Source organism: Lithobates pipiens, unplaced genomic scaffold, assembly GCF_037356315.1.
Source record: "Lithobates pipiens isolate NorthernLeopardFrog02 unplaced genomic scaffold, aLitPip1_a1.2 Scaffold_18, whole genome shotgun sequence".
Classification (NCBI taxonomy): domain Eukaryota; kingdom Metazoa; phylum Chordata; class Amphibia; order Anura; family Ranidae; genus Lithobates; species Lithobates pipiens.
The window spans coordinates 172,388,603-172,414,766 of record NW_027507758.1 but is presented as its reverse complement, the minus strand read 5'-3'; the positions used below and the strand labels follow the sequence as shown (position 1 = coordinate 172,414,766).

Below are 26,164 nucleotides of genomic sequence, written 5' to 3'. Positions count from 1 at the left end.
TGCAGTACCGTGCAGTGCGTTTTTAAAGGAGTGTAAACACAACTTTTTGGGTGGTTCGCTGAGTTTAACAAGCCATTCAAATGGATGGGCTGTCAAAACACTCTGCATGGGAACCCAGTGTGAATGGGCCGAAGTCTGACAGTCAGCACTATTCAACCCACTTCCTGTGAGCCCAGGCCATCCTGAACTTGTGCCAGTCTGTGACTGGATAGTGAAAGAAGAACCTGAACAGTGGTGAGCGCATCTGTCCTTACGCTATTTGTTCTTATTATTAGCATGCTTCTTGTCAGGACATCAAATGCTTCTTCCTCCTAGACTCCGGCTCTTCTGTACAGGGACTGTAAGAGGTACCATATCAATTTCAGGTACCTAAACTGCTTGCTCTTACATTAATATTGATTACAGAACCACATTAACCTGGGTTCTTTATATCTAAGTTTTTAACAGAGAACCTCATATCTGAGTTTAGCTTCAGATATGACTTAAAACCTATTTCCTCCTTTGCAGTCAAATTTGAAACCCCCCCCCCCCCCCCCCCCGCCACCCCCCATATGTTTGTTATGGGTTCCCATCTCCAAAGCCTAACTAAAAAAATGTAAAACATTTCTTACCTACTAGATCAGGGTTTCTCAACCAGGGTTCTGTGGAAACCTAGGGTTCCTCCAGAGGTTGTTAGGGGTTCCTTGAGCAACGAGCAATTTCTCCTTTCAAATAAGTTCCCACTGATGCCATTGATCTTTTAGCCATTTTATAAGGGGGTATTTCTTCCCAATGACCACAAGTGTAAGGAGCATTCTTCCCACTGACCATCACACAAATGTATCATGAGTAGATATAGTAGTTTTTAGCTAGGGTTCCCATAGACCTGAAAGTTATTTTAAGGGTTCCTCTATGTTGAGAAAGGCTGTACTAGATGTTCCTCAGGAGGGAGAACCATGGCTGACTGCAAGGTTTTTTGAATAATGTTAAAATGAGCCTGTCCTAAGTATGTCGTCATTAACATATAATGCAAGTAGTTCAGCCCATACACCTTTAAAACTTTGTTAGGACACCCAGGGGTTTATTACTTGGAAGTGCAATGCAAGTGCACTTGTAAGCGCAGTCGCTGTAGCTCTGAGGGGGACATGCAAGGAAAATAAAAAAGGGCATTTTTGCTTGCACATGATTGGATGATAAAATGAGCAGAGCTTCCCCTAGTTTCTGAGCTTCCCCTCGGATCTACAGTGATCTACATCGACTGCACTTACAAGTGTACTTTCAGGTGCTCTTGCAGTGCACTTGTAGTGCAGAGTGGATTTGCCTTTAGTAAATCAACCCCCTTGTGTTCAAATTTGGTTACAATTGATAATAAAGATTTGCCTGCACCATACGGACAGAGTTAATTATGGAAAACACGGCTACCCATCCCCCTCTCATAAACAAAGAGGACTACCTAGGGTTTTTCCTTACAGGAGGGTCCAGAATAGAGCTTCTGAAAAAGGTGAAGGTGAATTTCTTAACTTATAATAATATAAGTTATGTGAATGGAGACATGTAAGAAATAGAGCATAGATGTTATGTTATCCCAATTTGGCTGCGAAATTGGAAATGCCCTTTAAAAAAAACAGCTTGTATGCACGCTTTGTTGTGGGTATCGCAGTGAGCATGTATATGTATTACACACATGTGCAGAAGTGCAGACTTTGGCCATGGCAGGTACGCTTACATTATTTCATGAACTGCTAAACTGCGAATGCCTGTTATTACAAAAAAAATAAAAAATCCATATAAGCAGTCTTATTTGCTGTGACAACATGAAGAATGACTTTTAGGATGCTGCTCCTTTGTTTTGGCCTATACTACAGAATCTGAGCATGTTTGATTTTAATGCACACTGCAAACATGGAAATGTGTGCATGCTTTAGCAGATAGCATAGAAGATCTACAATTCTCTTTATAGCAAATTCTCCATGCCATTTTGCATTTTCTTTTAGATCTGGCCCACAGACTTGCATTGTAAGAAGCAGAAGAAATGTACAACTGCAGCAAACTATTTCCTTTGGGCCATGCAGTATAAATGGCTTGGCTATAGATAGGTAGCTATGGTCTCAAGAACGCCAGCAAGGGAGATATCCGTCTATCCTCCACTGAGCCCTCTATCAACTGTCCCTGACAGTCACAGCATTGGGAAAGCAGTACTTCTTCTTTAACAAACTATTTTTTCATTACATACAACATTAAAAGCAAAGCATTATACGCAAAGATTTTTAGGAATTGGGCCATCCCGGTTCATCCTGATGACATATTCCCACATATGCCAATCTCTTAGTAAAAACACCTTACAATCTAACCAAAGGATACAACATGAAGCTCAGAAAATATTGTGTCTAGATCTCACAGTAATTGCCTGCAACAGTCATGAGAGTCAAAACATGGCCAATCATTAAGCTAATCAGGCTCTAAACAAAACAGATATTTTCCTTAAATGATCCATCATTATAAAAATGTATTTGCAGTCTGAGACTTTATGAATGGCTATCAAGAATATCTTATAACCAAATAACCAATCAGAAGAAGGTACAGTAAGGCTGGATTCACACCTATGCATTTTGCAGATTTGCACTACAGTCCATTTACCATGGTTTCCTATGGAACACATTCTGTAGTGTAAATTTGCAAAATGCAAAAAGCACAAAAAATGCATAGAAGTGAAAGCCTTAAAGAGTACCCAACATTTCATATCCCTGATTTGTGCCTGCTGTACCATGTACTTGGTTGAGAGACTATCCTGTTCTCTCTGTATTGCTTCCTTTGTGTGAAATTCCTGGTTGCTCCTGCCATTCCCTCTGCTTTCCTAGTTTAAAAAAAACTGACAACACTAGGCATGAGAGAACAGCCTGGTCAGTTTTCTAGCTGTGCTGGGAACTCGGTGTGCTCTTCTCCAATGATCAGAAATCTTCCTACACAGCCCCTCAGCACAGCCATTTACTGGGAAGATCATTGTACTGTTGTTTCTCCACCCTCACCTCTCTATGCAGAGAACAGAAGGTATGTGATCACATGGAAAAAAAAGGAAAATGCATGTTTTTTATATGTATACACAAATGCATTTCACTTCTGTTTTAAATGAGTTGTTTTACAAGGCGAGGGTTCACATATACTTTAAGTATAGATACTTAAAGTACAACTAAAGGCAAGGTTTTGGACAGATGGAGATGGAGTGGAGATAGGTTAGAACTGGCAGTTTTTATTGCTGTCTGTGCCCCTACAGGGCCAAAGCCTTCCTCCTGCTGGGCTGTGAGACCCTGGTTTCCTATGCTTACAGAGCCTTGTTATGTGGCCACTTGCCACTCCATTTATTGGACATCAGTAGTTTATTGGGTGTCATAGTAAGCAATACCTTAGTTCATTACTATGTTGCGGCGTGCTGCAATGCATGTGTGTCACATATGTTTAGCCTTAGGCCGCGTACACAAGCGGGGACTGTTCGCTCAACTTTGTCCGCTGAACAGTGTTTCAGCGGACAGTCCGCTCGTGTGTGGGCTTTCAGCGGACAGTTTCAGCGAACAGTCTGCTGAACAAAGTTTTTCGGAATTTCCGAAAAACTGTCCGCTGAAACTTTGTTTCAGCGAACAGTCCCCTCGTGTGTAGGCTTGTTCGTCAAACTAAGTTCCGCGCATGCTCAGAAAGGATTTACACGCCGAAGGTTGCATTGCAGTGTATAGGACGTCGTTTTCTAGTCCCGTCGTACGTGCCGTTCACGTCATCGCGCACGGTTTCAGCGGACTGTTCGTTCATCGTGTGTGGGCAAGTCCGTCCATGCTAAGTTTGAGCGGACTGTCCGCTGAAACTGTTTGACAAACAAAGTTGAGCGAACAGTCCCCGCGTGTGTACGCGGCCTTAGTTTATTGGAGTACAATTCAAAATCGCAACATGTAATATGTGTTAACATTCATTGTAGTAATGTACCAGAGAAGTGTAAGCCCTTGTACACAAGGTCGGAGATTCCGTCGGAATGTGTCCGATCGGAGCGGTTTGTCGGATATTCCGACTGTGTGTGGTATGCATCGGACTGTTTCCGTCGGACCAAATTTTCCAACTTGCTGGAAATATTTTCCGACAAACTTCTCCGATCGGATATACTCCGATCATGTGTAGAGAATTCCGATCGGACAAAGTGCTACACATGCTCAGATCAAATTCCTACATCAAAGCTATTGGCTACTAGCCTGAACGTAGTCCCATCGTAACAAAATTACGTCATCACGTTCTGAAAGATCGGATTTTCCGACAACTTTGTCCGAACGTGTGTATGTAACAGTTTCGGACAAAATCCGGCGGACAAAATTCTACGGATTTGGTTGTCGGAATCTCCGACCGTGTGTACAAGGGCTAAGTGGACCCTTAATCATTTTTAAGGCAAACAATAGCAAAATGTTCAGCTAAATTTACACCTGTGTGTTTTTCTCCAAATGTGTTTCCTATTCAAATCACTGGAAATGTACCAGCATGCATGTTTGTTGTACTTTAACATGCCTTCAATACACATCATAACGCCCATCCCAGATGCAAGTCTAAAGCCTAGTACACACGATGATTGAACGTCCATTATTTTTTGGGATACAAGCCTCCATAGTGAAAATGAATAGGTTAGTAAAGTACAAAAATTCTCGAACGACAGAATAAAAATTCTAAAGTGATGTTATGTATTTGCATGGTATTTTCGGATGAAAACTGTACTGATTAAACTAAAAAAAAACAGATCGTAGGAGGAAACGTTTTGTGTTTATCCCTTCAGACGAAAGTTTTGTACTAATGAGATTATTGTACGATTGCTTTGAAAGCTGTTTTTTCGTACGATATTCTGATCGTTTGTATGCATTTCATTGACTGCAATGGAAAAAGCATGAAGCACAAAGGTGTGACTCCAGCCCAGTCTGGTCACACACTTTATAATCTGCAGTACCATGTCCGGACAATAGGGGTTATTTACGAAAGGCAAATCCACTTTGCACTATAAGTGCAGTTGCTGTAGATCCGAGGGGGACATGCAAGGAATATAAAAAACAGCATTTTAGCTTGCACATGATTATATGATAAAATCAGCAGAGCTTCCACTCATTTCAGATCTTTACAGTGATTGCACTTCCAAGTGCACTTGCAGTGCAAAGTGGATTTGCCTTTTGTAAATAACCCCCATTGCACGATAATACAAGTTAAATGCATTGCTGTGCTGCATCCTAAAAATGCATATATAGATTGCAGTATGTTCCAATTTCATGTGCACTGCTGGGTTTTTTTTTTCATGTGCGCTGCTGTTCCCTCATTTTGGTCTGATCTCTATAGCTGTATTTAAAATGCACTTCTTATCTATCAAAAAGTGTTTTCCAGCACCAACTCTTTCATCTGATTTCTAATTTGCTGCATTTGTAAATTCCAAAAGCCAATATAAAGGAATAGTAGTGGTAAAAAAAGCACTTGTGGGTTTAACAACTCTTGTTTTTTTTGACAATTCTCCTTTAAGGGGGCGTGGCAAGGGGTATGTCCTATGCCTGCGTACTTTTGCTGAGAGGTGTCCCTCATTCCCATCTTAAAAAGTTGGGAGGTGTGCACTATTATTCTTCCAAGATAATACCAGTGCTAGGGTTGTTTGAACATATCCGCTATTGCTATGCTGCTATAATCATGCATGTTGAAGGAACAATTGTTCTAGAATGGGCATATGAGCTGATATTAGCATAGCAAAGGGATACATTTTTGTTATGGAGATACACCATTGAAAGCTTTTTTCACTTTTTATTGGTAGATTGTTCAGCTAAAACAAATGGCAGACATTTATATTCAGCAAATGGGACCATCCTAGATGTGTTCTTGATCGGGGGGGATAAAAATCGATGATATTAAAAAATAATAATAATAATAATCAGATTTTTTTTAAATTTAAATCAGATTTTTTTTTTATTATTTTAATCAGATTTTTTTTTAATCAAATTTATTTTAATAAAATACTTTTGGAGTAAAAATCCATCTAAATATAGTTTTCTATTTAAGATACATTAATAATGTAGTTTATTCAGCATGAAATGGAGCTTAGGTATGTAGCATGAGGCTGTATATTCTGCAGTATTTACATTTTGGTAAACTCATTCAATGAATCCAAACTCTGCAAGCTGAGATAACATGCACTGCATTGATTCATTCACACAAATTCACACTACCTGCAGGAATGAGTATTTACATTTAAAAAGCACCTGTCATTTCAGATCCATCATGGCAGCGCCTGTTAGTGGGTATCCATTCACCTGCTGCCACCACGTCCCTCACCTTGTTGTGTCACCATTACATCACCAGCCACCCCGTTAAAGTGAATGGGACTGTCGGTGAGTCAACAGTGGGCCATCTTCCTCACCAAAGATGGCGGTGTCAGCACCCAACAGCCGAGGGATAGATTGGCTTTGGGTGCCAACAAAGTCATATATTGCCATATGTAAAATTTACCAGCAGATGTGATCGAGTTATGTGGTGTGTGCCCCTTCAGTACATCTTTGCAATACATGCACACTCATAAATCATATCTTTTTAGTGTGACGATTAGACTTAAAGTGGGGTGCCCCTAAAAAAAAAAAAAAATTAAAAGTCAGCAGCTACAAATACTGCAGCTGCTGACTTTTAATAATCGCACACTTACCTGTCCCAGGGTCCAGCGATGCGGGGGAACGAAGCCCCCCCCCCCTCGTTCCCCGCTCTGCTCCTGGTGCTGGCATTAGTGATGGACGAACTTCCGACGGGACGTTTCGCGAACGCGAAACGCGAACGGGCACAAACGTTCGCGAAAACGACCGTTCGCCGCGGGCTCCATTGACTTCAATGGGAGGCGAATTTCGCAAACCTTTAGGTCGAATTTGCGGCCACGGGGTAATTATTAGGGGGTAGCACGTAGTCCCACCACCTGGACAATAGCATAATACATGTATGAGGTGAATTTGGGATCGATAACTACAAGCATTTTTTTTTTATTTGGGAAATTGTTCTGACAATTCAGGACTATGGAGCTAATGAAGGCAATGGAGGAGAGGGAAGGTCAGGGACCAGGGTAGGCAAACAAGAGGGTGCAGGAGATACAGAGCACTGACAGCAGCACCGTAATACAGAGCACTGACATCAGCACCGTGACATACAGCGCTGACAGCAGCTCCGTGACATACAGCGCTGACAGCAGCTCCGTGACATACAGCGCTGACAGCAGCTCCGTGACATACAGCGCTGACAGCAGCTCCGTGACATACAGCGCTGACAGCAGCTCCGTGACATACAGCGCTGACAGCAGCACCGTGACATACAGCGCTGACAGCAGCTCCGTGACATACAGCGCTGACAGCAGCTCCGTGACATACAGCGCTGACAGCAGCTCCGTGACATACAGCACTGACAGCAGCTCCGTGACATACAGCGCTGACAGCAGCTCCGTGACATACAGCGCTGACAGCAGCACCGTGACATACAGCGCTGACAGCAGCTCCGTGACATACAGCGCTGACAGCAGCTCCGTGACATACAGCGCTGACAGCAGCTCCGTGACATACAGCACTGACAGCAGCTCCGTGACATACAGCGCTGACAGCAGCTCCGTGACATACAGCGCTGACAGCAGCACCGTGACATACAGCGCTGACAGCAGCTCCGTGACATACAGCGCTGACAGCAGCACCGTGACATACAGCGCTGACAGCAGCTCCGTGACATACAGCGCTGACAGCAGCTCCGTGACATACAGCGCTGACAGCAGCACCGTGACATACAGCGCTGACAGCAGCTCCGTGACATACAGCGCTGACAGCAGCTCCGTGACATACAGCGCTGACAGCAGCTCCGTGACATACAGCGCTGACAGCAGCTCCGTGACATACAGCGCTGACAGCAGCTCCGTGACATACAGCGCTGACAGCAGCACCGTGACATACAGCGCTGACAGCAGCTCCGTGACATACAGCGCTGACAGCAGCTCCGTGACATACAGCGCTGACAGCAGCTCCGTGACATACAGCGCTGACAGCAGCTCCGTGACATACAGCGCTGACAGCAGCTCCGTGACATACAGCGCTGACAGCAGCTCCGTGACATACAGCGCTGACAGCAGCTCCGTGACATACAGCGCTGACAGCAGCACCGTAAGCAGCCCCAGGAGGAAGTCAGCACAGCACAGGGATGGTGTGATCCCCTCATAATAAGAACCCCCAGGAGGAAGTCAGCACAGCACAGGGATGGTGTGATCCCCTCATAATAAGAACCCCCAGGAGGAAGTCAGCACAGCACAGGGATGGTGTGATCCCCTCATAATAAGAACCCCCAGGAGGAAGTCAGCACAGCACAGGGATGGTGGGAGCCCCTCATAATAAGAACACCCAGGAGGAAGTCAGCACAGCACAGGGATGGTGGGAACCCCTCATAATAAGCAGCCCCAGTAGAAATATGACACCGCTCAACCTCTTCAAAGAGGAGGGTAGGGGCATATAGTACGGTGTGCTTTTTTGGGTCAGGGAAGTGAGCCAAATGAATTAAGAAGGTCTGTGTGCTTGATTCCAAAAATTGTTTATAGACATATACATGGTCTACTGATCACATGTGTTGAATTCCTCCGAGATCCATGCCTCATTCATTTTTAGAAATGTGAGGTAGTTAACACTGTGGTGAGCTAGGCGAGTACGCTTATCGGTCACAATCCCCCCTGCTGCGCTGAACGTCCTTTCGGACAGGACACTGGATGAGGGGCAAGCCAACAGTTCGATTGCAAATTGGGCAAGCTCTGGCCAGAGGTCAAGCCTGCCCACCCAGTAGTCTAGGGGTTCATCACTCCTCAGAGCGTCCACATCGGCCGTTAACCCAATGTAGTCGGACACCTGACGGTCTAGGCGTTCCCTGATGCTGGATCCGGATGACACCTGTCGATGGGTCGGCTGAAAGAATGACCTCATATCCGAAGTCACCAACACATCTTCAAACCGGCCTCTTCTTGCAGGCGCTGTTGGATTGGTACCCGCAAATCCTTCTCTGGGAGTGGGAATTGCTCCTCTGCCAGCGCACGCAAAAGCAGAATGCAGCATTTCTCGAAGCAAGGCCTGGAAGTGCTGCATTCTGACAGCCCTCTGCGACGGCGGTAACATTTCCGCCATTTTGTGTTTGTACCGGGGGTCTAAGTACGTTGCCACCCAGTACTGGTCCTTGACCCTCATGCTTTTTATACGGGGGTCCCTATTAAAACACTGGAGCATGAAGGCCCCCATTTGCACTAAAGTGGAAGCGGTGTGGTGGCCTGGCTCCTGCTCATCATCCAGGATAATGTCGTCCTCTTCATTCTCCTCTCCCCATCCTCGCACAACAGGGATCCCAGAAAGGTTTAAAGCATGCTCTTCTTGCTCCTGCTCATCCGCCCCGGCACCATCCTCCTCTGACTCCTCATCAGACTCCTGTTGTTGACTTGTCTCAGATAGAGTAGCCCCCCCTGGGAATTCATCCAGCATTGCGACTTCCTCATCTTCCCGCTCCTGCTCCTCCACAGCCTGATCAATGACACGACGCAATGCACGCTCCAGAAAGAAGGCATAAGGTACCATGTCACTGATGGCGCCATGGCTGCGACTGACCAGTTTGGTGATCTCCTCAAATGGCCGCAGAAGTCTGCATGTGTCGCGCATGAGCAGCCACTGGCGCGGTGAAAAAAAACCCAGCTCCCCAGAACCGTTTCTTTCGCAGAGTTCATACAGGTAGACGTTAACTGCACGTTTCTGCTGGAGCAGCCTATCAAGCATATAGAAGGTTGAGTTCCATCGCGTCGGGCAATCGCAAATAAGACGTCTGACCGGCAGATGGTGTCGCCGCTGAATGTCAGCAAGGCGAGCCATGGCCGTGTAAGATCTTCTGAAATGGGCCGAGATTTTCCTTGCCTGCCGCAAGATGTCCTGGACCCCAGGGTATTTGACAAGGAATCGCTGCACGACCAAGTTTAAGACGTGTGCCATGCACGGCACGTGCGTGATTTTGCCCTGTTTCAATGCGCTAAGCAGATTGGCACCGTTGTCACACACCACTTTACCAACTGTCAAATTGAGCGGTGTTAGCCACTCATCTGCCTGTGAACGCAAAGCTGAAAGGAGTGCCGGGCCAGTGTGGCTCTTTGCTTCCAGGCACAACAGACGCAGCACGGCATGGCAACGTCTCACCTGGCATGTGGAATAGGTTCTGGGGAGCTTGGGCGGTGCAGTGGAAGAGACGCTAGCAGCGGAAAAGGAGGAGGCAGCTGAGGAGGAGAGGGAGGAGGATGGAGTAGGAGGAGGAGAAGAAGAGTCAGGCCTGCATGCAATCCGTGGCGGTAAAACCAAATCTACACGGGTGCCACGGGTTACATGCTTGACGGCCGTCAGAAGGTTCACCCAGTGGGCAGTAAAACTGATATACCTTCCCTGCCCGTGTTTGCTAGACCACGTGTCTGTGGTCAGATGTATCTTGGCACCGACACTGTGTGCCAGAGATACATTCACTTGCCGCTGAACATGGCCATATAGCTCTGGGATGCCCTTCTCTGAGAAATACTTCCTTCCTGGGACCTTCCATTGTGGTGTTCCAATGGCCACAAATTTGCGAAAGGCCTCCGAGTCCACCAGTTTATATGGCAGTAGTTGGCGGGCTATGAGTTCTGACAAGCCAGCCGCCAACCGTTGGGCAAGAGGGTTATCCGGCGTCATCATTTTTTTACGCTCAAACATTAGGCCCACGGAAGCCTGCCTTTTTGCAGAAAAATGTGAGCTTGGCGTGATGGAAGGTGGAGTGGAGGACAATTGTGAGGAGAGAGGAGAAGGAGAAGTAGAAGACGAGGCTGGACGGTGAGAGCCTGCAGTGTGGCTTTGTGTGTTCCGTTGCTCCCACTGGGCTCGGTGATGGCTGCTCATGTGCCTTCTTAAGGCGGTCGTCCCTAGGTGAGTATTGGGCTTACCGCGACTAACGCGTTGACTGCAAAGATTGCAGATGGCAACGCTATTGTCAGCAGCGGACACGTTAAAAAAAGCCCACACTGCGGAGCCATGTGCCGGTGTCCTGGGAGCGCCAGATGTGACCGTACATGGTCGATGACTCGCTCCTGATACATTTGCAGTCTGCTTTGTCCCTGCTGTGCAATGTAAGTCATTGCTGCTTCTCCTCCCTATCTGCTGGTCCATATCTCCCTCTGAACTCCCCTCCTCTTCCTCTCTTGTGGGCACCCACGTGACATCACTAGACACGTCATCATCAACGTCACCTTCCCCACCGCTATAAGTAGAGTAGGCAGCAACACCGGGGACCAACCTCCTCCTTGGGCTGATCTGGGTACTGGCGTCAGACTGCTGAGTAGCGCTTGTTGCTACCTCCTCTTCCTGATCCAATACCAAGAGTGGCTGCGCATCAGAAATGTCCTCTTGATATGGATCGGAAAATAATTCCAGTGACTCAAGCGGAAGGTATGTGGTGGTGGTGGTGGTGGTCGTGTTGTTGGTGGTAGTGTCTTTGGGGGTGCACATAGCAGAGAGTGAAGAAGAGGGTGCAGATCGAGAGGATGAGGAGGGTGCAGAAGAATAAGGCTGAGTGAGCCACTCAACCAAGTCTGGTGCGTCCTTTAAAGTAATTGAACGCACCTTCTGCAACTTCCCACTTTGGCTCAAGGCTGTTGCTCCTGCCCTACCCCTACCACCCCTGCGGAAGGGCCTGCCTCTTCCTCTGCCTGTCATTTTTTAAATCACCCTGTGACAAAACTCTTAGTCCCTATACCGCTGAAGGACTGCTGCAGTATAGGGCAGCGGTCAGCAGTAGTGCACGTCAACCCTATGTATTGTGGACCGATAGCGGTCCTTACAGAACAGCAGACTGTACTGCACTCAGGCCTATGTACCGTAGCACCCTATACCAAGTTACCAGTCCTTATAAAAACTTTTGTGGACCAAGCAGGTTGTGTGTTAGTGATTAGCAGACTGTACGTCAGTCCCTATACCAATGAAGGACTGCTGCAGTATAGGGCAGCGGTCAGCAGTAGTGCACGGCAACCCTATGTATTGTGGACCGATAGCGGTCCTTACAGAACAGCAGACTGTACTGCACTCAGGCCTATGTACCGTAGCACCCTATACCAAGTTACCAGTCCTTATAAAAACTTTTGTGGACCAAGCAGGTTGTGTGTTAGTGATTAGCAGACTGTACGTCAGTCCCTATACCAATGAAGGACTGCTGCAGTATAGGGCAGCGGTCAGCAGTAGTGCACGGCAACCCTATGTATTGTGGACCGATAGCGGTCCTTACAGAACAGCAGACTGTACTGCACTCAGGCCTATGTACCGTAGCACCCTATACCAAGTTACCAGTCCTTATAAAAACTTTTGTGGACCAAGCAGGTTGTGTGTTAGTGATTAGCAGACTGTACGTCAGTCCCTATACCAATGAAGGACTGCTGCAGTATAGGGCAGCGGTCAGCAGTAGTGCACGGCAACCCTATGTATTGTGGACCGATAGCGGTCCTTACAGAACAGCAGACTGTACTGCACTCAGGCCTATGTACCGTAGCACCCTATACCAAGTTACCAGTCCTTATAAAAACTTTTGTGGACCAAGCAGGTTGTGTGTTAGTGATTAGCAGACTGTACGTCAGTCCCTATACCAATGAAGGACTGCTGCAGTATAGGGCAGCGGTCAGCAGTAGTGCACGGCAACCCTATGTATTGTGGACCGATAGCGGTCCTTACAGAACAGCAGACTGTAACGCACTCAGGCCTATGTACCGTAGCACCCTATACCAAGTTACCAGTCCTTATAAGAACTTTTGTGGACCAAGCAGGTTGTGTGTTAGTGATTAGCAGACTGTACGTCAGTCCCTATACCAATGAAGGACTGCTGCAGTATAGGGCAGCGGTCAGCAGTAGTGCACGGCAACCCTATGTATTGTGGACCGATAGCGGTCCTTACAGAACAGCAGACTGTACTGCACTCAGGCCTATGTACCGTAGCACCCTATACCAAGTTACCAGTCCTTATAAGAACTTTTGTGGACCAAGCAGGTTGTGTGTTAGTGTTTAGCAGACTGTGCGTCAGTCCCTATACCGCTGAAGGACTGCTGCAGTATAGGGCAGCGGTCAGCAGTAGTGCACGGCAACCCTATGTATTGTGGACCGATAGCGGTCCTTACAGAACAGCAGACTGTACTGCACTCAGGCCTATGTACCGTAGCACCCTATACCAAGTTACCAGTCCTTATAAGAACTTTTGTGGACCAAGCAGGTTGTGTGTTAGTGTTTAGCAGACTGTGCGTCAGTCCCTATACCGCTGAAGGACTGCTGCAGTATAGGGCAGCGGTCAGCAGTAGTGCACGGCAACCCTATGTATTGTGGACCGATAGCGGTCCTTACAGAACAGCAGACTGTACTGCACTCAGGCCTATGTACCGTAGCACCCTATACCAAGTTACCAGTCCTTATAAGAACTTTTGTGGACCAAGCAGGTTGTGTGTTAGTGTTTAGCAGACTGTGCGTCAGTCCCTATACCGCTGAAGGACTGCTGCAGTATAGGGCAGCGGTCAGCAGTAGTGCACGTCAACCCTATGTATTGTGGACCGATAGCGGTCCTTACAGAACAGCAGACTGTACTGCACTCAGGCCTATGTACCGTAGCACCCTATACCAAGTTACCAGTCCTTATAAGAACTTTTGTGGACCAAGCAGGTTGTGTGTTAGTGATTAGCAGACTGTACGTCAGTCCCTATACCAATGAAGGACTGCTGCAGTATAGGGCAGCGGTCAGCAGTAGTGCACGGCAACCCTATGTATTGTGGACCGATAGCGGTCCTTACAGAACAGCAGACTGTAACGCACTCAGGCCTATGTACCGTAGCACCCTATACCAAGTTACCAGTCCTTATAAGAACTTTTGTGGACCAAGCAGGTTGTGTGTTAGTGATTAGCAGACTGTACGTCAGTCCCTATACCAATGAAGGACTGCTGCAGTATAGGGCAGCGGTCAGCAGTAGTGCACGGCAACCCTATGTATTGTGGACCGATAGCGGTCCTTACAGAACAGCAGACTGTACTGCACTCAGGCCTATGTACCGTAGCACCCTATACCAAGTTACCAGTCCTTATAAGAACTTTTGTGGACCAAGCAGGTTGTGTGTTAGTGATTAGCAGACTGTACGTCAGTCCCTATACCAATGAAGGACTGCTGCAGTATAGGGCAGCGGTCAGCAGTAGTGCACGGCAACCCTATGTATTGTGGACCGATAGCGGTCCTTACAGAACAGCAGACTGTAACGCACTCAGGCCTATGTACCGTAGCACCCTATACCAAGTTACCAGTCCTTATAAGAACTTTTGTGGACCAAGCAGGTTGTGTGTTAGTGATTAGCAGACTGTACGTCAGTCCCTATACCAATGAAGGACTGCTGCAGTATAGGGCAGCGGTCAGCAGTAGTGCACGGCAACCCTATGTATTGTGGACCGATAGCGGTCCTTACAGAACAGCAGACTGTAACGCACTCAGGCCTATGTACCGTAGCACCCTATACCAAGTTACCAGTCCTTATAAGAACTTTTGTGGACCAAGCAGGTTGTGTGTTAGTGATTAGCAGACTGTACGTCAGTCCCTATACCAATGAAGGACTGCTGCAGTATAGGGCAGCGGTCAGCAGTAGTGCACGGCAACCCTATGTATTGTGGACCGATAGCGGTCCTTACAGAACAGCAGACTGTACTGCACTCAGGCCTATGTACCGTAGCACCCTATACCAAGTTACCAGTCCTTATAAGAACTTTTGTGGACCAAGCAGGTTGTGTGTTAGTGTTTAGCAGACTGTGCGTCAGTCCCTATACCGCTGAAGGACTGCTGCAGTATAGGGCAGCGGTCAGCAGTAGTGCACGTCAACCCTATGTATTGTGGACCGATAGCGGTCCTTACAGAACAGCAGACTGTACTGCACTCAGGCCTATGTACCGTAGCACCCTATACCAAGTTACCAGTCCTTATAAGAACTTTTGTGGACCAAGCAGGTTGTGTGTTAGTGTTTAGCAGACTGTGCGTCAGTCCCTATACCGCTGAAGGACTGCTGCAGTATAGGGCAGCGGTCAGCAGTAGTGCACGGCAACCCTATGTATTGTGGACCGATAGCGGTCCTTACAGAACAGCAGACTGTACTGCACTCAGGCCTATGTACCGTAGCACCCTATACCAAGTTACCAGTCCTTATAAGAACTTTTGTGGACCAAGCAGGTTGTGTGTTAGTGATTAGCAGACTGTACGTCAGTCCCTATACCAATGAAGGACTGCTGCAGTATAGGGCAGCGGTCAGCAGTAGTGCACGGCAACCCTATGTATTGTGGACCGATAGCGGTCCTTACAGAACAGCAGACTGTAACGCACTCAGGCCTATGTACCGTAGCACCCTATACCAAGTTACCAGTCCTTATAAGAACTTTTGTGGACCAAGCAGGTTGTGTGTTAGTGATTAGCAGACTGTACGTCAGTCCCTATACCAATGAAGGACTGCTGCAGTATAGGGCAGCGGTCAGCAGTAGTGCACGGCAACCCTATGTATTGTGGACCGATAGCGGTCCTTACAGAACAGCAGACTGTAACGCACTCAGGCCTATGTACCGTAGCACCCTATACCAAGTTACCAGTCCTTATAAGAACTTTTGTGGACCAAGCAGGTTGTGTGTTAGTGATTAGCAGACTGTACGTCAGTCCCTATACCAATGAAGGACTGCTGCAGTATAGGGCAGCGGTCAGCAGTAGTGCACGGCAACCCTATGTATTGTGGACCGATAGCGGTCCTTACAGAACAGCAGACTGTACTGCACTCAGGCCTATGTACCGTAGCACCCTATACCAAGTTACCAGTCCTTATAAGAACTTTTGTGGACCAAGCAGGTTGTGTGTTAGTGTTTAGCAGACTGTGCGTCAGTCCCTATACCGCTGAAGGACTGCTGCAGTATAGGGCAGCGGTCAGCAGTAGTGCACGTCAACCCTATGTATTGTGGACCGATAGCGGTCCTTACAGAACAGCAGACTGTACTGCACTCAGGCCTATGTACCGTAGCACCCTATACCAAGTTACCAGTCCTTATAAGAACTTTTGTGGACCAAGCAGGTTGTGTGTTAGTGTTTAGCAGACTGTGCGTCAGTCCCTATACCGCTGAAGGACTGCTGCAGTATAGGGCAGCGGTCAGCAGTAGTGCACGGCAACCCTATGTATTGTGGACCGATAGCGGTCCTTACAGAACAGCAGACTGTACTGCACTCAGGCCTATGTACCGTAGCACCCTATACCAAGTTACCAGTCCTTATAAGAACTTTTGTGGACCAAGCAGGTTGTGTGTTAGTGATTAGCAGACTGTACGTCAGTCCCTATACCAATGAAGGACTGCTGCAGTATAGGGCAGCGGTCAGCAGTAGTGCACGGCAACCCTATGTATTGTGGACCGATAGCGGTCCTTACAGAACAGCAGACTGTACCGCACCCAAGCCTATGTACCGTAGCACCCTAGACAGACCAAGTTACCAGTCCTGATAAAGAGCTTTGTGGAACAAGTGAGTTGTGAATGATTAGCAGACTGCAGCAGAAGGGCAGCAGTCAAGTATAATATTCTTTCTATATTTGGAAGAAAGAATATTATACGTGTACAAGCCTATTACCGTACCACTGATACCAGTCCTGAAAAGAACCTTTGTGGAACTAATAGTAACAGCAAGTCTTTAAAATTATCCTCACTGCCTGACAACACTGCTTCCTGCCTGTCCCTATACAAATTGGCAAAAAAGAGTAGGCTGGAACGATTAGCTGGAACAGCTCTTTTGTGGACCTGATAGTAACAGCTAATGATGATGATGATGATGATGATGAAGAAAGACTAATCTGGCTGAGCTGTCCCTAAAATAGCAGCATACAGCGCTCTGTCCCTTTATCTAAACTGACAAAAGAAACTCAGGCTGCTGACCTAACACCTATACCAGTCCTGAAAAGAACTTTTGTGTACCAAATAGCTAGCGTTTTCTCTGTCCCTACTCCACACAGGATCCTTTCCCTACAGTGACAGAAGAAAGAATGTAAAATGGCCACCGGATCGGGTGTATTTATAGGTTAGGGGGAATGTCCAAGTGTCCATGAGCTGTCATGTCTCAATTGGTTGTCCTGTAACACATGATAAACGTGTCACGAAAGGTTAAAGTTCTTGTATACATTAAACACGTAAGTCCGCCGGGGCGAACGACGGAAAAAGGCGTTCGAACCCGCGGACGGCGAAAGTCGGAAATTCGCCGCGAAACGACCGCCGGGCGAACCGTTCGGCCATCACTAGCTGGCATTCTTACTGTGGGCACCTGGCTGTGGCTTCACAGCCGGGCACCCACTGCGCATGCGCGAGCGCCACAGGGCGCCATGATACGCCGCACAGTCATCTGGGACATGTGACAGGGAAGTGATGTCACCAGCCTGGGCAAGGAAGAAGGCAGACTATGAGGTACCCCCTAGCAACAGGTATTTAGAGGTGAGTAAAAAAATAAAAAATTTCAATTATTTATTTTTCATTTTTTTAAGATTTTTAATCACTTTTTTATTTTTTGGTGGCAACACCACTTTAAATTGCTATCCAAGAAACACAATGTAGAAGAACATGACTAAATTAACTAGTTACTAACCAGAGAGGTTCCAGTGAGGCCCTCAAGCAAATCCAACAGTTTTCTCCCATCTTTGAGATCTGTAAAAAGGTCCTTCACTGGTGCTTTTCCACTCTGCAAAACAAGAAAAAAATGAATTCCTCATACAATGCACACAATTTCACAGCTTGCATGTAAACACAATCTTATGAGGAGCAAACCGAAATGTTGTCATATGCATCTGATTCTACTTAGGTTGGTTCCTAAAGTGTACACAGGCAGTGCAACTCTCCACAAACAATGTTATCTGTACCTCAGATTTGTCTCCTCCAGCATTTTGGCAAAATAAAACGAGTGGGTAAAAAGAAGCAAGGGAACCTGTTAAGTAAGGGCCGGTTCACACTGGGGCGATGTCAGAGATCGGATGTGATTTGCACCGCACTGCAGTGAAAATCACATACGATCTCTGTGCGATGTGATTTCAGCCATAAAGATCGTATGGCTGAATTCGCATCAAACTCGCACAAGACTGTTTTTTTCCTGTCCGATTCCTGTCCGAGTTTGCAGATTACACTGCGATATTCAAACTGATTTGGGGGTGTCATTAACTTTTACCTGACACCCCCAGCAGTTTGTATAGGGCAGTGTGAACTGCCACAGGGAAACATGCGATGCGGGAACCCGCAGTGGATTCGCAGGATTCCCGCATTGCAGCAGTGTGAACCGGCCCTAATGCCACGTACACACGAGCGGACTTTCCGTCGGAATGAACTCTGACTGACTTTTTTCGACTGACTTTGATGGAGTTCTGCTGAAACGGACTTGCCTACACACGATCACACGAAAGTCTGATCGTTTAACGAGATGACTAGTAGCCAATAGCTGCCCTTGCGTCGTTGTTGGTCCGTCGGACCTGCATACAGATGAGCGGTTTTCTCGATAGGAACTGGTTCTGGTGGAAAGATTTGAAACCTGTTCTATTTCTAAAGTCCATCAGATTTTTAGACAGAAAAGGCCCGATGAAGCCCACACACGATCGAATTGTCCGATGGATTCGTTCCATCAGAACTTTGCTGTAGAAAAGTCCGGTCATGTGTACACGGCATATGTGTTTTTTCCAACTTCAACAGACCAAGCTGTCCAGCAAAAGTGTTGAAACAATTCATTTATGAAAAACATGTACCCCAAAAGGAAAACAAAAAACTGTTATTGTTGTTGCATATTGTAGCTGGGGGGTCTCATACTAATGAACCTGGGAGACCCAGTTTCTGAATCCCCTGATTGCTGTGATAGCCTCTGATTGGCTATCACAGTTACATAATTAGTAAGGTTGAATAAAGACACCAGTCCAAGTTCAACCTGAGTGAGTGTGGGTGCGTCATCTACAATTGTCCATATCCCCGTACATTGTGTCTCATTAAGATGCCCATCTATTATATTATTATTTATTTAAGGTACCCATATAGCGCCGTCAAAACTGCATAGATGTGAATCCAGCCTAAGGAAGGAACTTAAAAAGTATCTTCAATGCTGGCATGAAGCCAAAGCTGTATAACACTATTACAGTGTGTGGTGCTGGAACATAACACAAGATGACACAATAGCCTAAGGAAGAAGGGTGCTTAAATACACGTCCTGAATAGACACTTCTAATGACAGCTGGGGAAACATGACAGCCAGACAATGGGTAGAAACTGTGTCTGTATATCTCATCAAGGCTTGTTTTCCCTCCTTTTAGCAAAAAATCTATTCTCTTATCTCTAACCACTTCAGTTGTTTACTTCTTGTGGACCACAGCAAAACTTAAGGGTCTTCCGATTTGCCCACACCTTATTACTTATGATACTGTAGACCAAAAGAACAAACTTTTATCTGCTATTGCTCTTGTTACATTTCAGATAAACTGCAGGGAACCAACAAAAAACAAATTTGTATGTATTTTTTAAAGAAGAAGTACCTAAATTATGATGGCATACAAGGATTTAAGTGCAAGAAGGAGTATGCCACCTCCTGGAGCTCTCTTTTTTACTGGTTCACTTTCGCCATAATGCTGGCGCTCCAATAGAAAAAATACAACTCTCCAACACAGCAGCCACTCTGTCCGCCCCTCCACTAACTGGTACATTCACAGAAAGCAAAGCATTTTGTCATTGAGCAGGAGGAGATCGGGGGCGGGCAGTGCAGCTGCAAATTACGCTACAGCTGTTGTGTAGGACACCCGTAGCTGGGGTGTCAGAAAGATAGAAGTATAGCAATAGCTATACTATCAGTGCTCAGTGAAACAGTACGTTTTAAACCAGGGGTAGGCAACCTGGGGCCCTACATGCTGTTGCATAACTACAAGTCCCATCATGCCTCTGGGAGTAATTGTAACTGCCAGCCTTGCAATGTCTCATGGGAAATGTAGTTCCACAACAGCTGGAGGGCCTATCCTTGTTTTAACAACTCCAGGAGGTGGCATACATCACACTGCTCATAATTCCTTGTGTAACAGAGTTTCCTGGAGTTCTTCTTCAACTGCCTTACAATAAAAAGTGTATAAAATATTTGAATAGAAACAGTAGAAACACAAAACTGTCAAAAAATGTATAATAGAAGCTAGCTAGAATATGGGGAGGAATGATGTAATTAGGATTAATTCATGTTAACTAGGGGTTATGGCTGGGTTGACACTGCACCGACATGGAAGTTGGACATCCGACTTTGCCCTACATCTTCATGTCCGACTTCCAATAAACGGGATCCGACTTTGATCTGACCATACCAGGCCTTTTGAGTCTGGTATGAATCTTGATGGGGCAACCCCACTCCAAAATAAAAATAACCGAATAATAAATAAATAAAACAGCATGACTCCCCCAAAATCCATGCAAGACCCTTATCTGAGCATGGAGCCCAGCAGATCAGGAAAGCTCTGTGGCCCCCCTCCTCCCCCCCCCCTCAAATTACCTTGTCCTCATGTTGATGGGGAGAGGAGCCTCATCTCGACATACCTTTTTTTGTTTTTGCATGTTTTTTTTCCCCTCAAGATCCATACCAGACTCATATATGAGGCTTGATATAGAATTTGGGGGAAAACCCCACAGTTTTTTTTTTTTTTTTGCCGTGGGGTTCCCCTTCAAGATCCTCAGAGCACAAGTTACATGCCACAAGTCGGATCAATTAAGATGATGATCCAACTTGAATGTTACTTAGATTCAAATCAATGATCTGAAATCATGCCCAAGTCGGACCAAAGTAGTGCAGGAACCTTTTTCAAAGTCAGACCAACACAAGTCGGACCAGTTAAGACGACTCTCACAGGGAACCATTGATTTATACATGACATGTGCTCCCAAAGTCGGAGCGTATGTCGCACCAGTGTGACCTGGGCCTCAAATAGGAATACTCTTTTTGAAACTTTATTTCACTATAGTGCTTCACTGATAACAAAAGATCGAAAAGTCTGTGATTGCAGTAACTGGCTACAATTTCAAAATTGAACAAACAATAAACTATTAAAATGTTTTTAGTGGAGAAAAAAAGCGCACGGAACTGAATGACTACAGAATGTGTTCCATAGGAAACCATGTTAAATGGACTCTAGTACAAATCTGCAAAAAGCACTAAAAATGAACAGGTGTGAATCCAGCCTTAATGTCACTAAAGCTTTCTATTGCTGTCTGTGTCCCATCAGGATGATTTACCTTCACTTCCTGTTCCAGAGACAAAGCAGAAAGTAAGAGGAGATCTCTCCAAATTAACCCTCTCCTATACAGATGTCACCAGAACAGATTTCTTTATTGGAGGATTTCTCTGTATCTCCTGTTTCTATGACAACTTACAATTTTGGATTTCCTATAATTTTCTGTACCAGACACATTAGTCACCAGGACAAATAAAGTTGGCTTTATGTACACTTTAGTGGAATTCTAGCCGAACACTAAATCCTAGTACACACTTGTAGTTTTTTTTTTTCCAATCAACCCAGCAAGGCTGAACAAAAAACAACTAACGGCTCAGGAAGAGCTGCTGTACTAACAATCTAAAGTTAGTACTGCGATCTCCCCTCCTGTTCTATTGCACTCTGACGGGGGCACGTTCTCCCCCGCCCTCCTTTCACCCTATTTGTAATTTCCACCATTATCATCGAAGGTGAAAGTAGAAGAAAATCCCAAAATTTGGGTTGCCCCCAGAACAGGAATAGAGGGGATATGATCTAATGGGGACAGCCAGGGGTTCCCTTATTTGGAGTTACTTCCTCTTATTTCAAGTGAACAGAAATCTTGCCAATACAGATGGGAAAAAAAATAAAAATAAATAAATCTGACGGGTTATAACCTTCCTCTATGCCAGGGATATGCAATTAGCGGACCTCCAGCTGTTGGTCCCATCATGCCTCTGCCTCTGGGTGTCATGCTTGTGGCTGTCAGAGTCTTGCCATGACTCATGGGAATTGTAGTCCTGCAACAGCTGGAGGTCCACTAATTGCACCATCCCTGCTCTATGCTTTTTAAAATGGAAAAAAAAAAAGTTTTGCCTTTAGTTCTATATTTGCAGATGCGATTTATTTATTAAAAATAAGCTTATCAACAGAGAGCAGCCACATTGCTCCTCATTTACGCCTTGCTGCCTCGTTTTTTAGTTCATAGCAAATCTGTGAACCTCTATAGACAGAGTTCTGTCAGCAGACTGCCATTGAAAGTCGCTGAGAAAAAAGGCTGTTCTGTGAATCCAGCCTACAGTTAGCATATCTTGTATACAATTTCTTCTTTCATATGTTCAAAGCAACTCTGCAATAATAACTGAGTACAATAATAAATGACTGCTCACTAAAATACACAAAAACGTACATTAAAACGTTAACATCATTTTCTGACAACTTTACTTTCACTGTTTGGGAACATTCCCATAACTTAAAAAATAATTTTATATTTTTCCACAGCATAATAATATAGCAAAAAGAACAAGGACTCTGCTTTAAACACCCCTTGTGATTGTGAAATCTGTGTTCTTCAATGTAGACACTTCCCAGAATGCTTTGCTACCTTATGAAAAAAAATATGGATATGAAACAGCTGGGAGACTGTGGGTTGCTTGGCCTATCCCATAGTTTTACTGAAAACAAAACTCTGCATTAAAAAGAAAAAGGAAAAAAAAAACTGGCAAGGAATCGCATTCCTTTTAGAGATTAAATATAAAATATATTCTAGGCTTCTATGCATTCCCTTTCTTAAAACATGAAAAGTTCAACTCTTTGGTGTTGCTATGCCTACTAAGGATAGTTCAGTAACCATATACTGTCCGGATAAGATCTACGCCTTTCTAACAACAGTCAGATTATCTTTTTTTTTTGTTTAATCTTCATTGCTCCAGCTCTGGCTGGATAATGAATAATGATTGAAGTGCAGAGTAACAGACATTATGGGAGTTTCTTTTCTTGTTGTATGAAACAAAAGACTTTATTCAGTAATGCAAGCCATATACAGAGTGAAGTTTGCAGGAAAGAAATTAGCTTGATTCCCCCATTAAAACAGATAGTATTGACAGAGGAATCCCTCCTACCAAGCCATTCTATTCTCTTGAGGGAAGCCGCCCCGCTGGGAGAAGACAGTGATTATTGTTAGCAGCTATACTAGCCACTAGCGATAATCGGATGTAAAATCTGGCAGGCTGGTTGTACCCACGTTGATCAACCAATCAACTTGGTATATTCAGCTTGCCCATTCATAGTTCGAATCTCAGCCAGTTCCTTCTGAACAGGCTGAGATTCGAACCATCTATGGCTGGCCTAATGCCGCATACACCCGACTGGACTTTCCGGCAGACTAGGTCCGACTGGATCAGTCCGTCGGACAATCTGATCATCTGTCCGATCGTATTTTAAAAAAATAAAATACGGCGGACCTAGAAATGGAACATGTTTCAAATCTATCAGACAGACTCAATTCGGACGGACTAAAATCGGGAAAACCATTCATCTGGGTGCTAGTCCGACCGACTATGCGATGCATAGTAGCCCATTATGCTTTACCTTTGCAGGGAGACAAAGAGGAAGTAAACCCATCAGGGTTTACTTCCTCTTTAACTAGTTAAGGGCTGACCTGCTCTCTCTCCATCCTCTCTAGCATATAACTATTTGTTCTTGAAACCCACCTGGATAGAGTGGGTAAAGTTTAGAAACTTGGTAAGGTTTTACATGCTGTTGGTTTCCCTGTTAGAAGAGGGCAGTGAAGAGGTCAAGTGAAGAGTTGATTGAACTTCAACTGATAAGAATACAAGGTTGTCTGGCATAGAAAGGTTTCAATGTAAGGCAGAGGAAGCCCGGCATATAAGGACACCAGCAAAAAACGGAGGTCTAATGAAGTGGGATAGGGCTATAGGGGTAAGCTTTGCCAGCGTCCAATCACATGACAACAGTAGTGTATAACCCAGGGTCTATAAATATCTAGCCTGTGCCCTGTTTTGTACAATTAGGACATGTAATTTATTTCTCCATGTGTTCCCATTGAGAGGAGCTTCATGCATTCCCTGTTCTGACACCCAAAAAATAGACAGGAAGTCAAGTCAATATTTACATGTCAGTTTTATGGGATCCGTGGGCTCACACTGAAACAATCTCATTACTAGGACAGTTTTTAACTACTTCAGCCCCAGAAGGATTTACCCATTTCCTGACCAGGCCATTTTTTGCGATACGGCACTGCGTCCCTTTAACTGATAATTGCACGGTCGTGCGACTCTGTACTCAAACAAAATTGATGTCCTTTTATTCCCACAAATAGAGCTTTATTTTGGTGGCATTTGATCAACTCTGCGGTTTTCATTTTTTGCGCTATAAACAAAAAAAGAGCATCAATTTTGACAAAAATAATCCAAACTGGTTTAGAATATAATCATTATATTCTTAGTGGAACTACAGTGCATCTGAGCACCACAAACCAAACAATAGGATTTTTTCATTATACTTACCTGTAAAATCCTTTTGTTTGAGTACATCATGGAACTCAGAATCAGGCCAATATTCATTACCTGCTGGGTTATACTCCATCTCCAGGTGAATGGACACTGGTAGACCAAAGGTCCTTAGACAGGAAGTGATCCCCTAAATAACCCTCCCACACAGGAAGCACTTCAGTTTTGTAGTAAGCACTGAATCCTCAAAAAAGAGGCGAGGGATCTCTGTGTCCCATGATGTACTCAAAGAAAAGGATTTTACAGGTAAGTATGACGAAAAATCCTATTTTCTTTTTCATATATCATGGGACACAGAGTCAGGCCAATATTCATTACCTGCTGGGACGTCTCAGAGCAATAGCCTTGAGGGGAGGGAGACACCCTGCCAAACAATAGCCATCAGAACTTATAAGGCAGTCCGCAGTACACTGCGGCTGAAAGGCGAATCCTCGGCTGCTCAAACATCCACTTGATAACATTTTGTGAACGTATGCACGGAAGACCAGGTATCAGCCTTACAAATATGAGCCACAGATACCCGATGACGAAAAGCCCAGGAGGTTCCTACACCCCTGGGAGAATTAGCTCTCACCCTAAAGGGAGGAGCTTTATATTTCAGACTGTAGGCCTGAATGATCAATTGACAGACTCAATTGGCAATGGAAGCCTCGGAAGCTGCCTGCACCTTCTTGGGTCATTGGTAAAACAAAAAAGGAGTCTGATCCTCTGATCTCTGCAGATCTAGACAAATAAATCTTGACTGCCCGGACAACGTCCAATAAGTGCAGTCGTCTCTCTTTCACTGAGCGAGGCTGAGAGAAAAAAGAAGGCAAAATAATGTCCTGATTTAAATGATTTTTTTTTTTTTTATGAAAAGCCGACACCACTTTTGTCAAAAAGGATGGAACAGGTCGTAACACGACCCTGTCGTGGTGAAGGATCGAGCATGGTTCGATGCACAAAAGGGCTGCCAATTCCGACACCCTTCTAGCCGAGGTGATGGCCATCAGGAAGGCTAGCTTGCATGACAGCAAGTCTAATGGAATTTCATTGATAGATTCAAATCCCAAGGACACATAGGTGACCCAATGGGAGGAAGGAAGCGAGTTGCCCCTGGCATAACGTTTTGGATCAGTGAATGAGAGGCTAAGGGCCTTTGGAAGAATACTGATAGGGCCGAAACGTGACCTCTGATTGTACTCAAAGCCAATTTGATTTCCACAGCTGACTGTAGAAAACAGAGAATTCTCCCAATCACGTATTTCCGAGGATGCCATTTTTTGGCTTCACAGCAATATAAGTCTTCCAGACCTTATGATAAATTTCCCTAGTGACAGCTTTTCTAGCATTCACCAGGGTAGACAATACTGGTCCAGAGATGCCACGGTCCTTCGGCACCCCGGCTTCAATAGCCATGCCGTCGAATTTAGAGACTGTAAATTGGGGTGGAATATAGAACCTTGAGACTGCAGATCGGAGCGACGTGGAAAAGTGGCCATGGCCCGTCTATTGTCAGTCTCACAATCTCCGGAAACCAGGGCCTTCTGGGCCAGGCTGGTGCCACCAGAATGACTGGAACCCCTCTTTCCAA

At 45.5% G+C, this 26,164-nt stretch overlaps 1 protein-coding gene across 8 annotated transcripts in view; it reads right to left on the bottom strand.

Moving 5' to 3' along the window:
- UTRN (utrophin) overlaps positions 1-26,164 on the bottom strand; it is a 945,243-nt gene that overhangs the window by 759,693 nt on the left and 159,386 nt on the right. For all 8 annotated transcript variants that reach the window (XM_077486405.1, XM_077486408.1, XM_077486406.1 and 5 more), the window contains one exon: positions 17,680-17,772. In XM_077486405.1, the coding sequence (XP_077342531.1) occupies positions 17,680-17,772 (93 nt within the window). The remainder of the gene's footprint in view (positions 1-17,679; positions 17,773-26,164) is intronic.